Source organism: Benincasa hispida, chromosome 11 (genome assembly GCF_027475165.1).
Source record: "Benincasa hispida cultivar pf3 chromosome 11, pf3_genome.v1.1, whole genome shotgun sequence".
NCBI classification, from domain to species: Eukaryota; Viridiplantae; Streptophyta; class Magnoliopsida; order Cucurbitales; family Cucurbitaceae; genus Benincasa; species Benincasa hispida.
The window spans coordinates 56973575-56994492 of NC_143488.1; the positions used below are offsets into that span (position 1 = coordinate 56973575).

The window sequence follows — 20918 nt, forward strand, 5'->3', positions numbered from 1 at the left end:
AAATCACCAAACTTCAAGGGGAACACTAATGTTTGTTTTCAGAATTGATACAGGATTATTCACAGTTTGATTCAAATTTTATGAGTATCGAAATCCAAAATTTGGTTAGAACTGATCCTGGAGTACCTGTGGCCCTACTCCAAGAAGCAATGGCTATAATGTTAATTATAGATGGGTGTGGCAAGCCAAGAGAAAAGTGTTGATTATTGTGTTTGGTGATTGAGAGAAATCATATTCAAAATTTCCGTAAGTGTGTCAGGTACGTCCTATAAGAGAAAGGTTCAAACATTGTAGGCCATTAATCCATATCGATGAAACTGATCTCTACGAAAAGTATAAGAGAAATTATTAACCGTCTTATCGCAAACAGGCATACATTTCCCCTTTTGCTATTTTGAAGGTGAAAATTCAACAACTAAAAGATTTGGTATTTGAAGCAGGAAATTAACACAAAAGGCACAAGTTCATTCGGTGCATGAAAGAATTGAAACAATTACACTCTAAATGCTTTGAATATTTTTCAAATATTGACTTGAAAAAATGGACCCAATCACATGATAGTGATATCGCTATAGGTGGATGATAAGCAATGCAACTGAATGCATGATTGGTGTTTTCAAATATGCTAGAATGTTACCAATTACTTCTTTGGTTATACTAACATTTTATCACACAATACTGTATTTTGAACATCGAAGATAAGAAAAATCAGTGAAACACTCGATCTAAGATTCCATGCTCTCATGTAATTGTAATTTGTAATTAAAAATACACGCATTCATAATGAAATGGATTGGAGAGAGGCAGGTCAAAGCATAATGAAAGAGATTGGATAGAGGCAAGTGTTATGTAGTTGTATCTTTTATGTGCTTTATTTTTTATGTAATTGTATATTTTATGTACTTATATTTTTCATATAATTGTATATTTATGTACTTATATTTTTTTTATGTAATTGTTTCATTTTATGTAATGAAATTATTTTTCATGTAATTGTATCTTTTTATATATCTTTTATGTGATGAATTTTATTATATAATGTAATTTGAACTTATTAGGTAATGGAGTCTGATCCTTCTAATCCACATATCATTCATAATCGGTATAGGATAGTTCTTCCGCAGTAGACAACATACTATACCATTTAATCTCCGTAATATTTCCTACGTTGAACAAGCAAGATCTGAAAGGCTCAAGATTGTGCATCCCTAATTGGCATCCCAGTTTCCAGAATTCCCTCCCGATGCCGACAATATTCGTCGTAGACGACAATAGGGACACGAAGAACCCCATGAGGGGTAAGGGACAACAACATTAACATTATAATTTGAAAATAAAATAAATTTACTAAAGGATGATACTCATTATAATTGTGCACTATTAAAAGATTTTGTTTTTTAAATAGACTAAATAATTTGCCAATTAGGAGAACCATTTGACAACTTAAAGATTAAAAAGTTTCTTGTAATTTCTCAAAAATAACGGTAATAATGAATAAAATTGTGGCATCCTTTATGTTTTACAACGTTATATTTATGAATACAAAATAATCATCATTGTTAACAATCCCTTTTTCTCCATTTAAACTCATTTTTATTTCTTCTCAAAAGATTCATTTCTTGTTTATTTTTTCTTCTTCTTTTTCAATCTAAATTCTAATACATATACTAAATAATTGGCCAATTTGGAGAATGATAAAAAAACTTATCATAATTTCTTTGAGTCTTCTCCTTAAAATTCATATAAAAAGACAAAAAGATGTAGAAATTGGTCATTACCTTGATTGCAAAGAGATGTTTTTTTAGTACAAATGGGGTGGGGAATTTGAACCTCATGAATGTTGTGATGCTTAATTTTGCTAGAATTTGCTAGAAATCTTGTGAAAAAATACATTAAAAATTTTCACATAAAAAATAATGTAAAATTAAATGAAAAAAAAATAAATTTATATATAATACTTACCTAAAATTTGAAATTGCAACTCTTTTCCTTCACATTAATTAATTTTGCATGGTCAAATGAACCAAGAATAAAATCAAGAAGAAATATGAAAATAACTACCTAACCAAATAGGTATATTTTAGAGATTCACAATCTATATATTTAGTAAAATTATTTATTCTACCAATTTTTATATATAAATATGGATATCATATCTCAAGTAAATCTCAAAAACAATTGTTTTATATTTCGGTCTTTTTTACTAGAGATCTTCACTCATTATTTTTCTTTTCAAAAGAAAAAGAAGATGAAGAAACTCACCTTAAAACGAAAAAACTTTTGAAATAGAGAAAGAAAACTTGATTCTAAAATTCTTTGAAGAGATGTGGCTAAATAAAGGTAGAAAGGTTTATATTTATTGTTTGAAAATTTCATAGTTATAATGCAAAAGAATGTGTCTATCCGAAGTGATGCAATTTTGTAAAGAGTTGTATGAAGTGATTGCCAAGGCCAAAAATATTGAAAAATATGGAAGGAGGGTAAAATAGGAATTTTAAAGAGATATAAGGGCAAAAAAGGAAGATAAAAATTCTCCCTTTAGTGTACCTTTGAATATACTATAGATAATAAATTAAAAAATTGGGAGATAAATTTGGATAAAATATAAGAACAAGAAAAAGGAAATGTTATAAAAAGTGGCGCAAATGTAAAAGATGTACAAACTTATCCAATTGTAAGAGGAAGAGAGGAAGCAGAGCAATTAGGAATAGTATTGCCCAAAGGTAAAGGTACTTACATTTGTGGAGCCATAAAACAAATAAGAGCAGACAAAGGCAAACCCATATAGTGGAACTGAAGCTGGGATGGATGGCATTGGTAAGGCCAATGTGTGTGTTGAGTGCAAGCAGATAACCCAATCCAACGCCAAAAAAAGCCACACACCTTAGTTCCTGCACATCAATCAACAATCAACAAATCTATATAAATTGAATGGAAAATCCTCATGTCAAGATTAATTCCGTACCATACGGCCAACATCCCAAGATTGATTTTCAGATTCAGCGTGGGGCATTTTGGACCGGCCACACCCCAAATGCTTCTTGACGAAGCTGAGCATTCGAGATTTCAAAGTCCGTCGGCGTTGAACGAGGATCCAAGATTCGGATTTGGAATCCGCTCCGATGAGTAGTTTATCAAGCTTCAGGAGGCGTTGGAGTTTCCCGGATGGGGGTTTCAGAGTGGCCTTAAGCTTGATATATAGGTTACAGATCTTGGCATGAACAGTGATTTTGAATGACCGCCGAAAACCTAACGCCATTGCAACGCAACCGCACGCGTCACACACCCACGGGGAGCAAAGCAAATGAAACCATCTTACTGACCTAATTTCATTCAATATGGGCCCACTTGGCTGATCGGCCCATTTGGATGATAGGCCCATTTGACTGATCGGCCCGCTGAACCCAATCTTAATGTCCTTTCCCTATGTGTGTGTGTTTTTCTTATTTTTTATGATTTATTTATGGAAATGTCCCTTCCCTATGTACTATAGGGATCACTAAATATGATATGAAATATAGTACAAGTTGAAGATAGGGATTTAAATCATGGATCACTTGATTTTAAATATATATAAATGTCAGTAGAGCTAAGTTCTTATTGACAGTGTGATGACCAATTTACCCATAGTTTAATTAGTTGAGCCAATTTTGTTACTCACTTGCTGTGATAGAGATGATTAGAGTATATTTGAGCATGCCTTAATAGACAGGCCCTCAGTTACCATATCTTATTTTCTTTTATTTAAAAAAAAAGAGGATATTACCGAAAGGGTATGATGTTGTTTGAAGGATGTAAACCTAGACGTTATCCTCAGCATAATGCATATCATAAGAAAAAACTGAAGGAAAAAGCTATCATTCGATTGTTTAATGTCTACGAACGAACTACAAACACAAAATTGCAACAACATAAAAAGCCTCGTCCACACTCAGTGACTCGGTATAATTGGGATAGGTCGTGGGTCGTCTAATTTGCACTCTCTATGACCACAACGACGTGGGGTGGCAGCGGTGAAATAAGAGCGGCGGGTTGTTTGGGTTTGGGTTTGGGTTTGACAGAATGGCGGCAGTTGGGGCAAGATGAGTGAGAGAAGAGCCAGGTATCAATGCATGTGAGGTGGAATCCATGGTTGCAAATGGGCAACATTCTAAGCTTCTCGCCCTCTTCAAACTGGGCAAGGCAAATTCCGCAATCTGTGCTCTTAATATTTGCATCACTTCCATAAACACCAATCGGAATCAGAGTGATTTCTCGCTTCTTAAGCCCCGGTGCCGGTGCCGGTGTCGCCTCCTCTGCACTCTCCCTTCCAAACCTATACCCACACCGCAAAACGCACCGTACAATAGTGTTCACTCCAAGCGCTCCAATGAGTGCACATAATAAGGCCGCCAGTATCACCGCCATGTGCGCATCGAAATTCATTTCCCCCACATAAGACGAATTGGTCGTCCTGTTCTCCTGCACCATCTCTGTTTCCACGACCCCTCGTGGCAATTTTTGATCCATCATTCAAAACTAATTGCTACACAAAAAGCAATAATAGAATAGGTGCTACAACTAATTGTTTAATTTGGAAACAAAACTAAAGGATTTTATAGGGACTCATTGATTGTGGCAAATTCCTAGTTATTTTAAAAAGAAAATACAAAACTTTTGGAGCTAAAGATGAAGTTTGTCAGTGATGAATCAAGATGAAACGGTGGGCAGAAGCAGAAATATCTTAGATATGTTGGAGAGTGGACACGTACCTAATTATGGGTTCAAAAATCAGCTGCAGTTCACAGCTTTATCTAATATCTAATAAGATTAGGATTTTATGGGGTTTAAAAAATTGGATATTGGAATATGTGGAAGTTGTAGATGGCAAAATGTGATTGGATAAGGACTTTCCCTTTCCTTTTGACTAGACAGCAAGGTGTTGTGAGAATGAGAGATGTAGATGTTAGTGAATGTAGGTAAAGGATAAAGAGAAATATGGATTGTTTGCCAAGTTGCCAACCAAAATATCTCCTTTTTTAAACTTTGGAACCCTTTTGTCTTATTTTTCACTTTTAAGATTCTGCTGGAGAATGAAAAAGGTTGAGGTGTTGGTTTGGTTTGGTATTGTTTTATGTTATGTACCAAAAAAGCACTTCAGAGTTGGACCAAATCTGGTGCTGCATCACATAATTTAAAATGTTGAAGTTAACATACAGATCATGTATTCATTTATCTTTCTTGCGATAAACTAAAGACAGTAAAAAAAGGTGGACCTGAAATTTGAAGAGGCTAACCTTTAACTTGAGATTTCTTTTTAAAATATCAGAGATAAAGACAAAGACAGTGTAGAATCAGTGATGGGACCACATACCCCCCATCAGGATTCGTCCTTATCCTCCTCTCATTGTCTATATATAATTTTAAATACAACGAGAATCTCAGAGTATAACTAAAAATGAAATAAAGTGAGAATAGCTCAATTTTCTGTATTTTTTAATTCTCTAATCTTATTATACTAAAACAAAACATTTATCATCGTTTTAAACATCGAAATCAGTATCATTATATTCTCCTAACCCAATCGAGCTCACCTCAGAAATGTAAATATTAAATGGGAATCAAGGTCTGAAGGGCAGAAGAAAAGCAGAGAGATGACCCTCATTCATTCAATCAACCATTTAGGAGAATGGTATAGTAGAAACTCCTATAAAGGAAACCTTAGAATATCTAACTACACTCCAAATATCTAAAACTCAACAAAAATATTGAAGAGACGTTTGGGGCAAGAGTTATCATCAAAATATAATAACCACCTCTTGTTACGTTTAAAACTATTTCAAAATCTTCAATTACCTACCGTCAACATTATTTCAAAACCCTTATTTACTATTATATTTTACTATTTTATATTCATTATTTTTTTATTATTTGCTACGGTGTTTACTATTTACTTTTTAAATTAAAATAGTTTACACCTTAAACACATACGTTTATAATCCAAATTAAAATAATCTACACTCCAAACACAAACTATCATGATCCAACTATAATAACTAATTCATTACCCCAAATACTCTAAGAGTACAAATGGAGGTCGATGAGCTACTAACCAAAGAATATCGTGAAGGTTGTCAGAAAAAAAAAAAAAAAAAAAAAAAGCAATGCATTCACATTTTAATATTGAAAAGAAATAGAGCGTAAAAATTTTGAATTAAACTTAGAAAAAAGGCCTTGATAGCTAAATTTTATAAACGGTTTAATTTTTTTTTCCTAGAGATATGATAAATTATGTAGAACATATATATCAATTTCAAATATATACATGTGAATATATGAAAAACTATGTGAAATATAAATCTTGATACTAAAATTAAAATATAGAGTACATCTATTATATGTAACATACAAGACTCAAGATTCGGAATCCAGATTGAGTAACTGATGGTCCCGACACGTATTCCCTGCGATCATTCTTGCTTGTCTTGAATGCTTCTCTCACAAGCGAATACAGGTCCAATCAATTTGTAGTATCATTGGCCCGTGTTCATTTGTAAGTTCACTACATCCAATTTCTCAGTAAGCGAAGTAATTAAAATATAGAGTACATATTATATTAAGGCCCACGATACTACAAACTAGTAAATAAAAAGGGGAATTTGAGTTATATGACTATTTTGGCGACAAAGTACCTTATTTTTCAAAAAATAGCAAACCACGTTTTTGTTGAGGATCAATATCGTATCTTTTATGAGTCTTAGGCTGCACCTAAGTCCATGCTTATTAATCTACACACAAAAAAAAAATAGTTTTTAATAATTTTTTAAAAAAATAATAATTGTCCATGATAATTTTTAATTTGGTGTAGCACGGGCATGCACAATAGATGGGGTGTGGCCTAACTGCACCCAAGTTATTCCATCTTTAATTCCAATTAAACCTTCAACCAATGTGAAATAATGGAATTCCTGAAGCGGAAGCAATTGATCATATTCGTGTCTTATACTTCATTTTACAAACTTAATATAATAGAGAGGATGAAAACATAATAAAGTATGACCTTAAGCATGCAATTCTACAAGATATCATAGGGAAGAAAAGTGAAATGATATACATACCCTTGAAGAACCGTTCTTCTTGAGATTCTCTCCCGATGAGATCACGAACAATAAAGTCCATTCCCTCGATCACAGATCTTCTCTCGAACGCAGCAACCACAAACACTGACAACAATTGGACACCAACACAGTAGTTACCTTATTATTCTCAAGGTGAGAATCAAGAAGAGTGTGTGAACTTTTGTGATTAATTTTGGTGAAATGAGAATGATTGATTGTTGAGAGAAAATGCAGAGGGAGGAAGATGAAGTGTAGAGATCTTCTATCAAAATGATTTCACCTGATTGATCCTTCAACCATTCCTCTTCCTTACAATATGAGAGAAGGGTAAGGGAGTTATAACTCCCTCCGCTATGTGAAATTAACTCCTAGAGAGTTGAATTTTGAAATTCAAAATTCAAATTATATTAACCAATTTAATATAATTAAACCATATATTATATCTCATATAATATATAACCTATAGTTTATTATATCACATACGATATAACCTTAGTTTATATTCTCTCATATAACTTATAGTTTTAATATGAATCATATTCATATTAATTTTAACCTATAGTGTTTATATGAATTACATTCATATAATTAATATTTGAATCATATTCAATATTATAATGTATGAACATAAATTATATTAATTGTATCTCATATAATTAATTCCCTTTAATTAATTTGAATAATTCAAATTAATCAAAAATTAATTGATTCTCATTAATCTTTATTGAGCTAACAAAGGAACCTTATGAACCTATAGATTAGAAGCTCCAATGATACGAGATTAATTAACCAAACTCTTTAATTAAATTAATAAACATTCATTAACTATCAATTACACCACTAAAGACCGACAACTGCACTCTTCATATTATAGATATATTTCTGTGCCCATTGGATATAACCAATCAATAATGTGTTGACCATTCACAAATTACTCGTAAGTACTGTTGGGTCAAAATTATTGTTTTACTCCTGTAGTTACATCTAACTCCTTAAGTACCACCAATCTCTCTAATGAACAATTCGTCAAAGTCCAACTATGACTAGACCCCTCCCTGGTCAGTGAGAGGGTGAAGTGTCTCATTGTTCAAGACCTAGAATTAACCTTAAAGGAGCAATTTATCTACTTACCCTAACAACGAGAATGAGTGAATTTCTTCTTGTGTAGATGTGTTCCCAGCTCCCCACTCGAATGAATCCCCAAAATGGCAAGCATATTGAGTCAGCAAATCTGACCACTCTCACTCATGTAGATCAAAGGATTGTTCTCATAAGCAGGAGTTGACAACTCATTCAGGATTAAGGTAAAGTCACTATGGTCATCCTAGTGAAGTGTAAGTATCTTCTAGTAACCGTGTTATAAAAAGAGACTAACAATTTCGTGGTTCGGTCTTATATAAACTCTTTATATAGGATACCTCCACTCATATGTCTTCACATAGATGATTAGGATCCAATCATTTGTAACATTTTACAACAACTATAACAGTTACAAAATGGGTCGCATCCGTAGTGTCACCAGGATAGGTACCTAGCCTTATCCATCTAGTATAGACCATTATGGTTATTACTTAAACATAATCCACCTGTTATGTCTCCACATACATGTTTAAGCTATATCAAATAACGTTGGATCTTAGTTCATTAGTTTTGTGTTAATGCAACAAAATGTCAAATAAAATAACAACTTATTTTGTTAAATAACTAATCTGTTTGTACAAATAAATTTATAAACTACGAAACCACGAAATTTAGGGCATCAACCCCAAGAATCTCCTACTTGTCCTAAAGTTAGTGGAGTGTATAAATACAAAGTACAGAAATTAAGTATAGTACACAAAAAAATAAACTAGGGCATATAATACGCCTAGTAACACCTCTCACTTGCCCTAGACAAGATGATGCATGTCTCATAGACCTAGACTCTCCAAGTGACCCTCAAACACTTTAACCATGAGTGCCTTTCTAAATGGATCAACAACATTATGCTCCAAAGCGATATTCATGGCATTCACATACCTTTGATGCATAATCTCCCGTATAAGATGATATTTACGCTCTATGTGCTTCCCTCGCTTGTGACTCCTAAGCTCCCTAGAGTTAATCACAATACCATTATTATCACAATAAAGAGTGATGAGCTTTGACATGTTTAGAACAACTTCCAGATCTGTCAAAAACTTTCTAAGTCATACAACCCCCTTGGCAGCTTCACAAGCCACTGCATACTCTGCCTCCATGGTAGAGTCAGCGATGTAACTTTGCTTTGTGCTTCTCAAGACCACAACTCCTCCGTTAAAAGTGGACAGTGATCTTGAAGTAGATTTCCTAGAATTTTTATGAGTCTGAAAATCAAAGTCAGTATTTTCTGTAAGGATCAAATCCTTAGACCCATACACAAGCATGTAGTCCTTCATTTTCCAAAGATACTTGAGGATGATTTTAACTATTGTTCAGTGATCTAATCCTAGATTGGACTAATATCTACTGAAAATCCTCACTACATAGCAAATATTAGGTCTATTACATAACATTGCATACATCAAGCTGCCAACAACCAATGTATCAAGGATTTGTCTCATTTCCTTAACCTCTTGAGGTGTGTTAGGACACTGTTCCTTAGACAAAATAATTTCATGCCTGAAAGATAATAAACCTCTCTTGGAATTCTGCATCAAATATTTGAGAAGCATCTTGTCAATGTACGATGCCTGAGACTAGTCTAGCATTTTGTTCTTACGTCTTGCGGATCTAGATCTCTAGAACAAATTGAGACTTTTCTAAATATTTCATTTGGAATTAAGCTGCTAACCACTATTTTGAAGGAATCGAATTCCCACGAAAGTTTGTGAATGCCTTACATTTAGATATACGTTTTTATAGAAACAAAAATAATAAAATAAAACATGCATTTGTAGAATAAAAATTCAAACAAAAACATAATCATGTTAGAAAAGAGGAAGAATGGTAGAGATTAGGACTAATCTTTGATGATTCCTCTATCCTCTTCCACCGTTATCAGCGATCTCAAACTTCTCCAAGAACAAGGACACCACCAACATAGCTACCTTGCTATTCTCTAGGATTCTAAAGAACTTGGAAGAGTGATCTCCAAGATCTTTTGAGAAGGAGGAAGGGTAGAGAATTTCTAGAGAGAAGTTAGAGAGAAGGTAGAGGTTGGAGGCTAGGATTTTGTGTAATAAAATTCCTTTACCCTAAAATGGGCTATAAGAATATATTTATATGGAGAAGGGTTAACCCATTCTCCAAGTATTTTCCTTTATACCCTTAGTGCTAATTAATTAAATAACACTTATTTAATTAATTGACATATTAATTAAATGACCATGTATTAAATCCTATTTAATATATACATTTAATTGATTATCATAAATATCATATATTTATACTAACCTCCAATCTCGGTTATTTCTTAATCAATTAAGTAACCATTAATTAATCAATTAAATAACTATACTAAATCATATTTAATATGAAGTTAATTAACATATGAATATCATATATTTGTATGTTTACATCTCTTTATGAATCCAATTCATATAAATCTAATATCTGAATCTTATTCAAATATGTATCTCTTATTTGGACTATAGATCATATCTATAATTAGCCATTATATATTAATCTCATTAATATAAAATTCTTTCACTTGATTTGAACAATTTAAATCATTCCTCAATATCCTAGTGTGCTAACAAGGGGACCTTATGGACCTACAGATTAGAAGCTCCAATGATATGAGATTAATTGATTAAACTTCTTTAATTCAATTAATCAATATTCATTAACTACGGATCACTCCCCTAAAAATCGATACCTGCATTTTTCGCACTGTAGATATATTTTTGTGTCCATGGATATAACCAATCAACAGAGCGATGACTCTTCACAAATGCTCGTAACTACAGTTGGGTCAAAATACCGTTTTACACCTATAGTTATATCTATCTCCTTAAGTACCACTGATTCCTATAATGAATAAACAGTTTATAGTCTCAAATACTTTATTATCTTTAGGATCGTAGAAATTATTTTGGTCTTGAAAATATTTTATTTGTGTTCTTTTGTGTTTGTCTCATTGACGGCTGGTATCGCTTTTATGTCGCTCCCAAAAGACCGCCGATCAAATAACATTTATAAATCACCGAACAAACTACTTATACTAACTAGTAGTACGAGTGGTAAGTCCAGGGTTGAACCATAGGGAAGCATGGAAGATTAGTTCCTCGAAGTGCATTTTTAGTTAAAGTGGTAAAATTGGGGGAGGGGTTGGAATAGGTAATGCATAAATGAAATAAAATGCAGTGAAACTAAAAGATAGAAATGAAATTAACTACGAAATTTTAGTTTAGAAAAATGGAATGGACCAATGCAATCTTGTTCATCGAGTTATTTAAATGCAATTTTAGGTTCTTAACTATGCCTAGCCCAATTGATTAGACATGCAACCAACAGTCCTAATTACCTAATTAGCTAAGCATGCTCAAATGAATCTGATAGAGTTGGCATTCAATTAATAGAAGCAATTAGGATCTTAAACACTCTAATTACATTAATTTTGGCAGAGAAACATGCATATTTATAACAACAACAGTAATAAGATTTCAGTGAACAGCCTTGGATGAAACCTTCAATTGATGCAATCTATCCGTGAATTCTCTTCAACAACTTGTTATAGGCCACCACAATGATCTTCTCTACTATTCTCAGGTCTTAGATTGGGTAGTAAAGCCCAAATTGAGAAGGATTTTGGGTGGAATATGAGAGCTAGAGTGAAGGGGAAAAAAAAAACCCAGAATTTTCACATTTGAAATTTAGATTGCATGAATCAAATTCATTCAAATTAACTTGTATTTAAGTAATTTGAACATGCAAAATGACTTAATTGTGACATTGACACTTAATATTCCACTCAATTAGTGGATTAAGTGTTTCAATTAGTGGGAAAATCCAACTTTTTCCACCAATTTTATTTATATTAATTTTAAATAAAATTTCAAATTATTTTTCATAAAATTAAATTAAATTAAATTTATTTTATTTATTTATAATAAAATAAAATAAAATTAATTATATATTTTGAATTTCATAAATTCAAAATTTTAAGCAAATAAATTATTAAATAAATAAATAAATTTAATATCAAATATTAAATTATTAAAACAACTAATTCTAACATGAATCCCTATTCATGTTATTAATATTTCAATCAAATTTAAATATTTTCAACTCTCCAAATCTGTTTGATTTGTTAATTAAACATTTATTATATCGAATATAATAATCCAAACCCTAAATCAAAATTGAACATTTCAAATTCTCTCAACACGTTATTTTAAGGTTTAATTCTTTTATGAGTTAGTAGGGAGATCTAATGGACCCACAGATCATGAGCTCCAATAATTTGAAATTAATTGGCTTAACTCTTTAAATCGAATTAATCAATATTAGTTAACTACCGAGACACTCCAATATATCTCAGTAATTACACGCTCCTCACTATAGATATATTTATGTCCACTTGATTAAACCATAATCAGTAAGTCAAACATTCACAGGTTGTTCGTATTTACAGCTAGGTCAAATTACCGTTTTACCCCTGTAATACATCTTGCTCCTTAAATTTCCACTGATCCTCTAATGAACAATTAGTTTATGGTTCTATCAATAAACCATATCTTCTCTCAGCCATAGAAAAGGTGGGGTCCCTTTGTTCAAAACCAGGAATCAATACTTAAAGAAACAACCTATCTTCTAACCCTAAAACGGGTAGGAGTGAATATCGTCTCGTAGGACATAATCCCCAACTATCTATCCAATCTTACCCCTAAAATGGGAGGCTTATTGAGCAGCGATGTTGAGCCACTCTCATCCATGCAGATTAGAGGATAATTCCGAATAAACAAGAGTTCATAATTATAACAGTGAACGACCGTCAACTTAAGTACCCCCAGCCTTAGACAGGATTATATACTGATTGAGTTTGTAACCTGGGTTTTATAAGCTTTAACTATTAAAACAGGTGGTCAACCTACGTGAGCATGCAGTTGTTGTTTATGGATTTTAAATGTCTAACCCAATTTTATAACAACTTATAAAACTTTAAACAAGCTAAAACATCCATAACATACATAAAGGCCTTCAATATTTAATATAACACTTATATTAAATACAAGAAACCCTAACATGTATACTATATATTATAACATATTATAACATACTTTCAATGCATGTAACGTGCTTCCTATGGTGGGATTTTAAATCTAAATGGCATACTGTATGCACATACAAGATTTATTTAATTATAACATACATCAAATGATTAAACACAGACTGATATGGTTTTAGTTTTGGCATACACAAGCAAACAGAAGCCTAACTATTACAAACAGCTTTAAAACCATCTTTGAACCACTCGAACCGCTCCAAACCGAACTCAAGCATATTGAACCAGATTGATGAGTCTGAACTGGACCAACCAAAAAAACTTTGAGAATGAACCAGATTGGACCTCGAGAAAATCGGTTGAACAGTTGCTCTTGGTCCAACCTCAAGGTCTTGCTAAGGCTGATCGTGTAGCGTTGAAAGCAATTGTCTAACACCATCGCCTTGTGTTGAGAAGAGGTACACGATCGCTTAGTGTCTGCTGCAGCTAAACGATCGCTTAACTCTATTGTATAGAACTACACGATCGCTTAACACCATCGTCTAGCATTTCATATCATCGTTTAGTGTCCGCCGTAGCTAAACGATCGATTAGCTCTATCATATAGAACATCATTGTGTCATTCAACCTCGTAACTAAATGATCGTTTAGTTCCATCGTTTAGAAACTTCAACGCATCGCTTAGCACTGCATCTACACGATTCCTCAGCACCGCAACTAGACGATCGCTCAATGCTATCGCATAGCACTTCATCACATCGCTTAGCGCGCGCCACAACTACACGAGCGTGTAGTACCAGCGTATAGAAAATCCAACGTATCGTTTAGTTCCCACGCAAAAGCTAAATGATCACGTAGAACTATCGTATAGCAATCTGAACGCATCGCTTAGCTCCCGCAGGTACACGATTGTTTAGCGTTCAACATTGCAACGACCAGTGCCTATTGCTATACGATCGTCTAGCTTTTCTTCACATCGTGTAACGCATGGAACTAGACAATCGCTTAGAAACTGAACCTTAACAATGATTTTGAGTAGAAGCTGAAAATTGGAACAACAGTTCGGCCTCCTTCACTTGTTTCTTCAATTACATCTTAATTTCAACTCTAATGACTCTAAATAAATTACAGAATCGTGCTAACACATAAAAGCTCATCAAACAAGAGCCAATTACAAATTTAAATGAGAAATTAAAGAGAATTAAAATGCCAAATCTCAGAAAACCATATCAGTGCATCAGTTTCATATTTCTCATATAAAACACCCACCAAACCAAGATTAAACTAAATTGAATGCTTATATGACGCTCTGATACCAATTGTAGGAATGTATCAGCAATAATGAAGACAACAATGATCATTTAAGCACTCTAATTCATTAATTTTGGCAAAATATAAAGCATGCTCTTGTAGAAAACAAGTGAGTTTCATGACATACCTTTGTAGAACCTGTTGAAAGCTCAATCTCCAACTGCAATCTTCTTCAAATCTTGTTGCAGACCACCTTAAGATCTTTCCCACTATTTTCTTGGTGCTCTAGATTGAGTTGTGGGACTAAAAACAAGCTTAAATCAAGGCATGAAGGAGAATTTCTCACAACAGCAATCTGGTTGAAGAACTCTTTCTTCAACACGAATTTTTTCTAAAATTCTCTCTTGGTTGCATACCCGAAATTCAGTCCAAACTCTTCAATATATTGCAGATCATCATGCAAGGAAGAGTTGCATGAGTTGCAGCTAATACTTTGAGTAAATGAAGAAGAGCAAATGGAAAGTGTGTGAGCAAGTAGAAGATGGATAATGGAAAACCATGTTTTTCCATTTGTGTATTATTTTTTCTAATTTTCCAATTCTATCACAAAATCAAAACTTTATTTTTAAAATCCATTTTGATTGTAAAACTAAAAAAAATTTATAAAATTAACTTCATAAATTAATTTTTAAATAAAACTTAATTAATTTAATACAAATATTAAATTAATTTTTATTCAAATCATATTTAAATATAAATTCTTCTATTCCATTTAATTCTCAAATTAAACACATAATTGTATCTCATATAATTACTAATTCCCTTAATTCTAATTTGAACGTTTCAAATTAACTTATCACATTATTCTAGAGCTAGTAGGGGGACCCCACGGACCTACAGATCATGGGCTCAAACGATCCAAGATTAATTGGCAAAACTCATTAGACTAGATTAATCCTCATTCGTTAACTAATGGGTCACTCCATTAAAGCCCATAGTTGCACTCCCCTCATTGTTGATATATTATGTCAACATGATTTAACCATAATCAGCAAGTCAACCCTTCACAAATTGTTCATAATAATGGCTAGGTCAAATATATGTTTTACCCCCAAGATTACGTCTTATTCCTCAAGTTTCTACTGATCCTCTAATGAACAATTGGTTTGTGATCCAATCACTAAACCAAACTCTTGTTGGATTTTATATCCTAAAACTCATGGTATATATACAATGGAACTTATTTTGAAAATTCAATAAAGATGTTATTGAATAGATCTATTGCTTGAATAGGAATCCAATAAACCTAAAAGTCCCTTGATTATTGGATAAGTACTTGAACTTTATGTGGAGACATAAAGGTGGATCAGGTTCGAGTAAATAGTCAAAATGATCTATAGTATATGGATAAGGTTTGGTACCTTATTCTGGTAACACTATTGGATGCGGCCTGCTCTGTAGTTGTTACAAGGAGTTGTAAACTGCTACAAACGAAGTGATCCTAATTCGTTCATGTTGGACATGAGAAGTGAGGGTGTCTTTATGCAAAAGAGTTTGTACAAGATCGGACCACGAAATGAGTCACTCTTACTTTATAACTATGTTTATTGTTTAAGACTGACTATTTCAAAGCGATGACCTAGGTAACTTAACCTTAATCCTGAGCTAATTATGAACTCCTGTTTATTCGGGATTTCCCTTAGATTTGCATAGGTGAGGGTTGGCTCAATAGCACAGGCTCAATAAGACTCCATTTCAGGGGTAAAATCGGATAGATAGTTGGGGACATAGGGTGCAAGAGGGAATTCACTCCTACCCACTTTTAGGGATAGTAGAGAGGTTGTTCCCTTAAGTGCTGATTTTGGAGCTTGAACAAGGGATCCCGCCCTTTCATTTGGCATGAGAGGGATTTGGTTTTGTTGATTGGATCACAAAACAATTGTTCATTAGGGGATCAGTGGGAACTCAAGGAACAAGAAGTAATTTCGGGGATAAAACAGAGATTTAACCCAACCATTATTACGAACATCCTGTGAAGGGTTGACTTACTAGTCATGGTTATATCGAGTGGACACGATATATCTATAGTGAGGGGAGTCCAACTATGGACTTTAGTGGAGTGACCCATTAGTTAACGAATAGTGGTTAGATCGGTCTAATGAGTTTAGTTGATTAATCTCGGATCGTTGGAGCCCATGATCTGTAGGTCCATGAGGTCCCCCTACTAGCTCGGAAATGGATTAGCTCTAGAGTAACATGATAAGTTAATTTGAAACGTTAAAATTAGAATTAAAAAAAATTGGAGAAAATATATTTAAATATGATTTAAATATATGAAGATGAATTTGTGTAAAAATTAATCTAATATTGGATATTAAATTAATTAGAATTATTTAAATTATTTAAATAATTATTTATTAATTTTATTAGAAAATTAATTAATGAAATTAATTTGTAAAATTAATAAATTTTGATTTTATAAATAATATATGATTTTAAAATCAAAATAAATTTTGAAAATAGAAAATTTACACGAAAAGGAAAATTGGTTTTCCATCTTCATCTTCAACTAGCTCATTAGGAACCCACCACCTTCTAGCTTCAATAACTCCAAGCATGAGTTGCATCCCATGCAGCAAATCTCTTTACATGATAGTCTGCAATATATTGAACAGATTGAAGTGAAGTGAGGTTGATGAACTGATTGAATTTTTCCTGAAAAATTCTTGAGAAGAAACTGTTCTTCAATGGGTTGGTTCAGTGAGCATTCTCCAAACTGTTTTCTATTCCAGCTTATTTTGAGACTTACAACTCAATCTAGAGCACCAAGAGAATAATAGAGAAGATCTTGTGGTGGTCTACACAAAGATTTGGAGAATTTAGCAGCTGAAAATAAAGATTTCAACGGTTTGGCCAACGTATGTTCTTGAAACCCATTAAATTTTGTTTTAGCATGTTTCTTTTCTGCCAAAATTAATCAATTAGAATGTTTATGGATCCTAAACTCTTTCGTTGTGTGCTGGTACTGATCCAACAACTTTCTCAGCCCAGTGAGAGGGTGGGGCCCCTTGTTCAAGACCTGAATTCAGTACTTGAGAGAACAACCTTTCTCCTATCCCTAAATCGGGTAGGCATGAACTTCGTCTTGCACCCTATGTCACCAACTATCTATTAGGTCTTACCTCTGAAATAGGAGTCTTATTGAGCCGGTGCTGTTGAGCCAACCCTCATCTATGAAAATCCAAGGGTAATCCCGAATAAACAGGAGTTCATAGTTAGCTCAGGATTAAGATCGAGTTACCTAGGTCATCTAGGTGAAATAGTCAGTCTTATACAGTAAACAACGTTATAAAGTAAGAGTGACTTATTTCTTAGTCCGATCTTATGCAAACTCATTACATAGGCCGCCTCCACTCTTCATGTCATAACATGTACAAATTAGTATCACATCATATGTAGCACTTTACAACTCTTTGTAACAACTACAAAGTAGGTCGCATCCAATGGTGTTACAAGAATAAGGTACCCAACCTTATTCATGTACCGTAGATCATTTTGACTATTTACTCGAACCTGATCCACTTTTATGTCTCCACATAAAGTTCAAATTCTCATGCAATAGTCATATGTCTTAGTTTATTGGATTTAGACTTTCATACAATTTATGAAATTAATAATAAGTATATTGATTATAGAAAATGCTTATTATTTTACAAACTGCGAGTTTTAGGACATAAAGCCAACAACATTGATGCCCTATTTTCTAGCATCAAGTGGCTACTGTCTTGTAGCATTGCAACGCTCCATCCAAGGATATTTTCATTCTTTCACATCCTTTTGAAGCCTGGTTGCTCAAATTAACTTCTAATTGCTCCAAATTAACCCCAAACAACTCGTAACGACTGATTCCACCTCAAAGATGTTTGATACCTATAAAATCATTAATTAAACATATTAAATATAGTAACGACCTAGAATTAAGAAGAAGAAAATAACACATTTTTTGTGCTATCACTCATATTGATATAAACAAATTTAGGTCTTATTATTTGTTATTATTTAGTTCACAAGCTTAAGTTACCAAATTTTTCCTTGTTATTGTTCGTCTCCACGAAATTCTTTCGAACATTACCTATATTTAGTTTTTATATTAATTATCTGCACTCCAATGATGTGTAATGGTTAACTAATTTAAAACTAAAATTAAATTCTTGGATTTGAAAGCGTTTAAGGTAGTTATCTAGATATGAGTGTGTGTGTGCTTCATGCATTCTAGACTTGGGTGGTAAGGGTAAATAAAATGATAGAATTTTGGTGGGGGTTCGGAAGTTCCATCCTGTTTGATTTTAGTCAAATTTGAGTGTGATCACGTTTTATTCTTTCAGCTAAGGTTTCTTTACTTAGAAATGTTATGACTCTCCAATTTGTGCTCATATTTTTTAGTCAATTTCTGCTCAAATTACTACGTAGTTGGTTTGAATATTATAGTGTTAAGGAAACTTTGGTAGTTCTGTTGAGGGAGGATTGTTGTTTGTTGTATTGGAAGTGCATTTCTTTGAACAGGTATCGAAGTAAAAAAAAAAAAATGGTTTTGTTGTATAGTGATGTCATGCTGCCAAATTTTTTCTAAAACATAAGAGTTGGTAAAGTTAGTTACAGGTTAAAATATGGTAATGTTCTCTAAGTTTCTGTTTTTGCTTCTAGATTTCATTGCAATTGACCCAGTTGGAGGGTAAGTTTCATAGAAGGTTTTACTTTTAAGATACTTCACAAAGTGTTATCTTCATTTTCTTGTTGCAGGTATTTTTAGGATCTTTGAGTTTGAAAGTGCATGAGAAATGAATCAACTATGAAGCAAAACTATTATGCATTTTCCAAATCTTTATTATGTTCCTCCTTTTTGGCAAATGTATTGAACTTAACTTTGTTAGTGGTTGTTATGATTGTTTAGTTAGATTGATACAACAATTTGTGGTTGTGCTCTATTTCCTTTGTTATCTAGTTTTATTTCCTTCTTCCAATAAGTTAGTTAATTTTTATGTTTGTTGAAATCATAATATATAAAAGCAATTAAGATTTTATTTTGTATATGTAAAAGTAAGAGAAATATTATTATTTTTTTAAAAAAATCTTACTGATTTGCACGTGCTTAAACAGAAAATATATATGTAATTTTTGTTAATGTCAATTTTTAACTGTTTGATCGACATTAAACATGGATTGGACATTTAAAAAATGAGGCATTAAAAAAATATCGAACAATTATTGAATAAATTGGCAAAAAACCGACATAGAAGATGGTGTACAATGTCGGTTTTCAACTGACATTGAAGATGGTGTACAATGTCGTTTCATTGAAGAATATTAGCATTAAAATTTTGGTCAGTTATAATGTTAGTTTAAAACCGACATTAAAGATCTTTTATAACACGATCTTGGATGTCAGTTTTCAACCGACATTGTACCCCTATAATGGGTTTTAAATCGACATTAAAGCCCAGTTTTGTAGTAGTGGACATGGACTTGCAAACTTAATAACATAATTAAATGCCCAAAACAATGGGCTCTTACAACTTTAATCAATATTAAAGCAATAATCTAAAGTGCCAAAATTTTAAATTATCTATTTTGCAATTCCAACATTCATAATGCAATACATACCCACATTGACTCTGATTTTCATTTCAAATTGAAAAATAAATTGCACGATTTGGCTTTGATACTAATTCAAAGAATGGAATTCCTTTGTAGAAGTGTATGAACGCCGTGCATTTGTAGATCAGTTTTGAGAACAAAAAATATAGAGAAGTTTGTATACATAACATGAAGGAAATCAGAATTGAGATTTCCATGAGCAGCGGAACAAAACTATTCCAAATCACAATCATGAATGAACATATATTTACAATCGACTTCAAACAAGCGGTTATACAATTCATACAGAGAAATTACAGCATGAAAAACTACAATGCACAGAAAGCAACTCTACGCATATATGAAGATGCGTCTCCATGCTTCGTTGCGCGACCGCTCGAACAATCAGTAACCTCGAATGCTCGATCTACACGACCGCAACACAGTATGAACTCTTCACGCTCGTCCTCAACGATCTCCTCGGTCACGATCTTCTGCGCAATAATGAACGACCTCCACAGCACCACGAACAGCCTCCAGAAAACCTCGACGGTGTCGAGTTGAGTCTAACACCACCAACAAGGCTACCTTGGTATTCTCGGTGTGAGAATCCAGAGGGTGGGCTCTGTTCGGACTTGGTATGAGACAGATGAACGGAGGAAACACCGATCGCGTACACGACTGGGTAAGTGAGAGATGGCGGAGACCTATCATATAGGTCGATGCCGAATCATTTAGATAAAGCTAAG

General features: G+C 33.1%; 1 protein-coding gene, 1 long non-coding RNA gene and 1 pseudogene across 2 annotated transcripts; all 3 read right to left on the reverse strand.

Moving 5' to 3' along the window:
- Nucleotides 1-2605: 2605 nt before the first annotated feature.
- On the reverse strand, nt 2606-3272 carry LOC120092221 (uncharacterized). Its single transcript, XM_090307156.1, has 2 exons — nt 2966-3272; nt 2606-2891 (listed from the first exon to the last, which is right to left on the reverse strand). The coding sequence occupies exons 1-2, from the start codon at nt 3257-3259 to the stop codon at nt 2628-2630; spliced, it is 558 nt and encodes a 185-aa protein (XP_090163282.1). The 5' UTR covers nt 3260-3272; the 3' UTR covers nt 2606-2627.
- A 697-nt stretch (nt 3273-3969) lies between these two features.
- On the reverse strand, nt 3970-4509 carry LOC150032764 (RING-H2 finger protein ATL74 pseudogene; annotated as a pseudogene).
- A 1843-nt stretch (nt 4510-6352) lies between these two features.
- LOC120090321 (uncharacterized) lies at nt 6353-7625 on the reverse strand. The gene is made up of 3 exons (XR_005485512.2): nt 7098-7625; nt 6672-6767; nt 6353-6541 (listed from the first exon to the last, which is right to left on the reverse strand). It is a non-coding gene; the product is annotated as an uncharacterized LOC120090321 (long non-coding RNA).
- Nucleotides 7626-20918: the final 13293 nt, after the last annotated feature.

What these genes read in the sequence shown, in the direction of transcription:
- LOC120092221 (XM_090307156.1), bottom strand. Translation starts at nt 3,259, where the DNA reads ATGGCGTTAGGTTTTCGGCGGTCATTCAAAATCACTGTTCATGCCAAG. An exon ending in CTTGGGATGTTGGCCGTATG is followed by an intron (nt 2,892 to 2,965) that starts GTACGGAATTAA and finishes ATTGATGTGCAG; the next exon opens with GAACTAAGGTGTGTGGCTTT.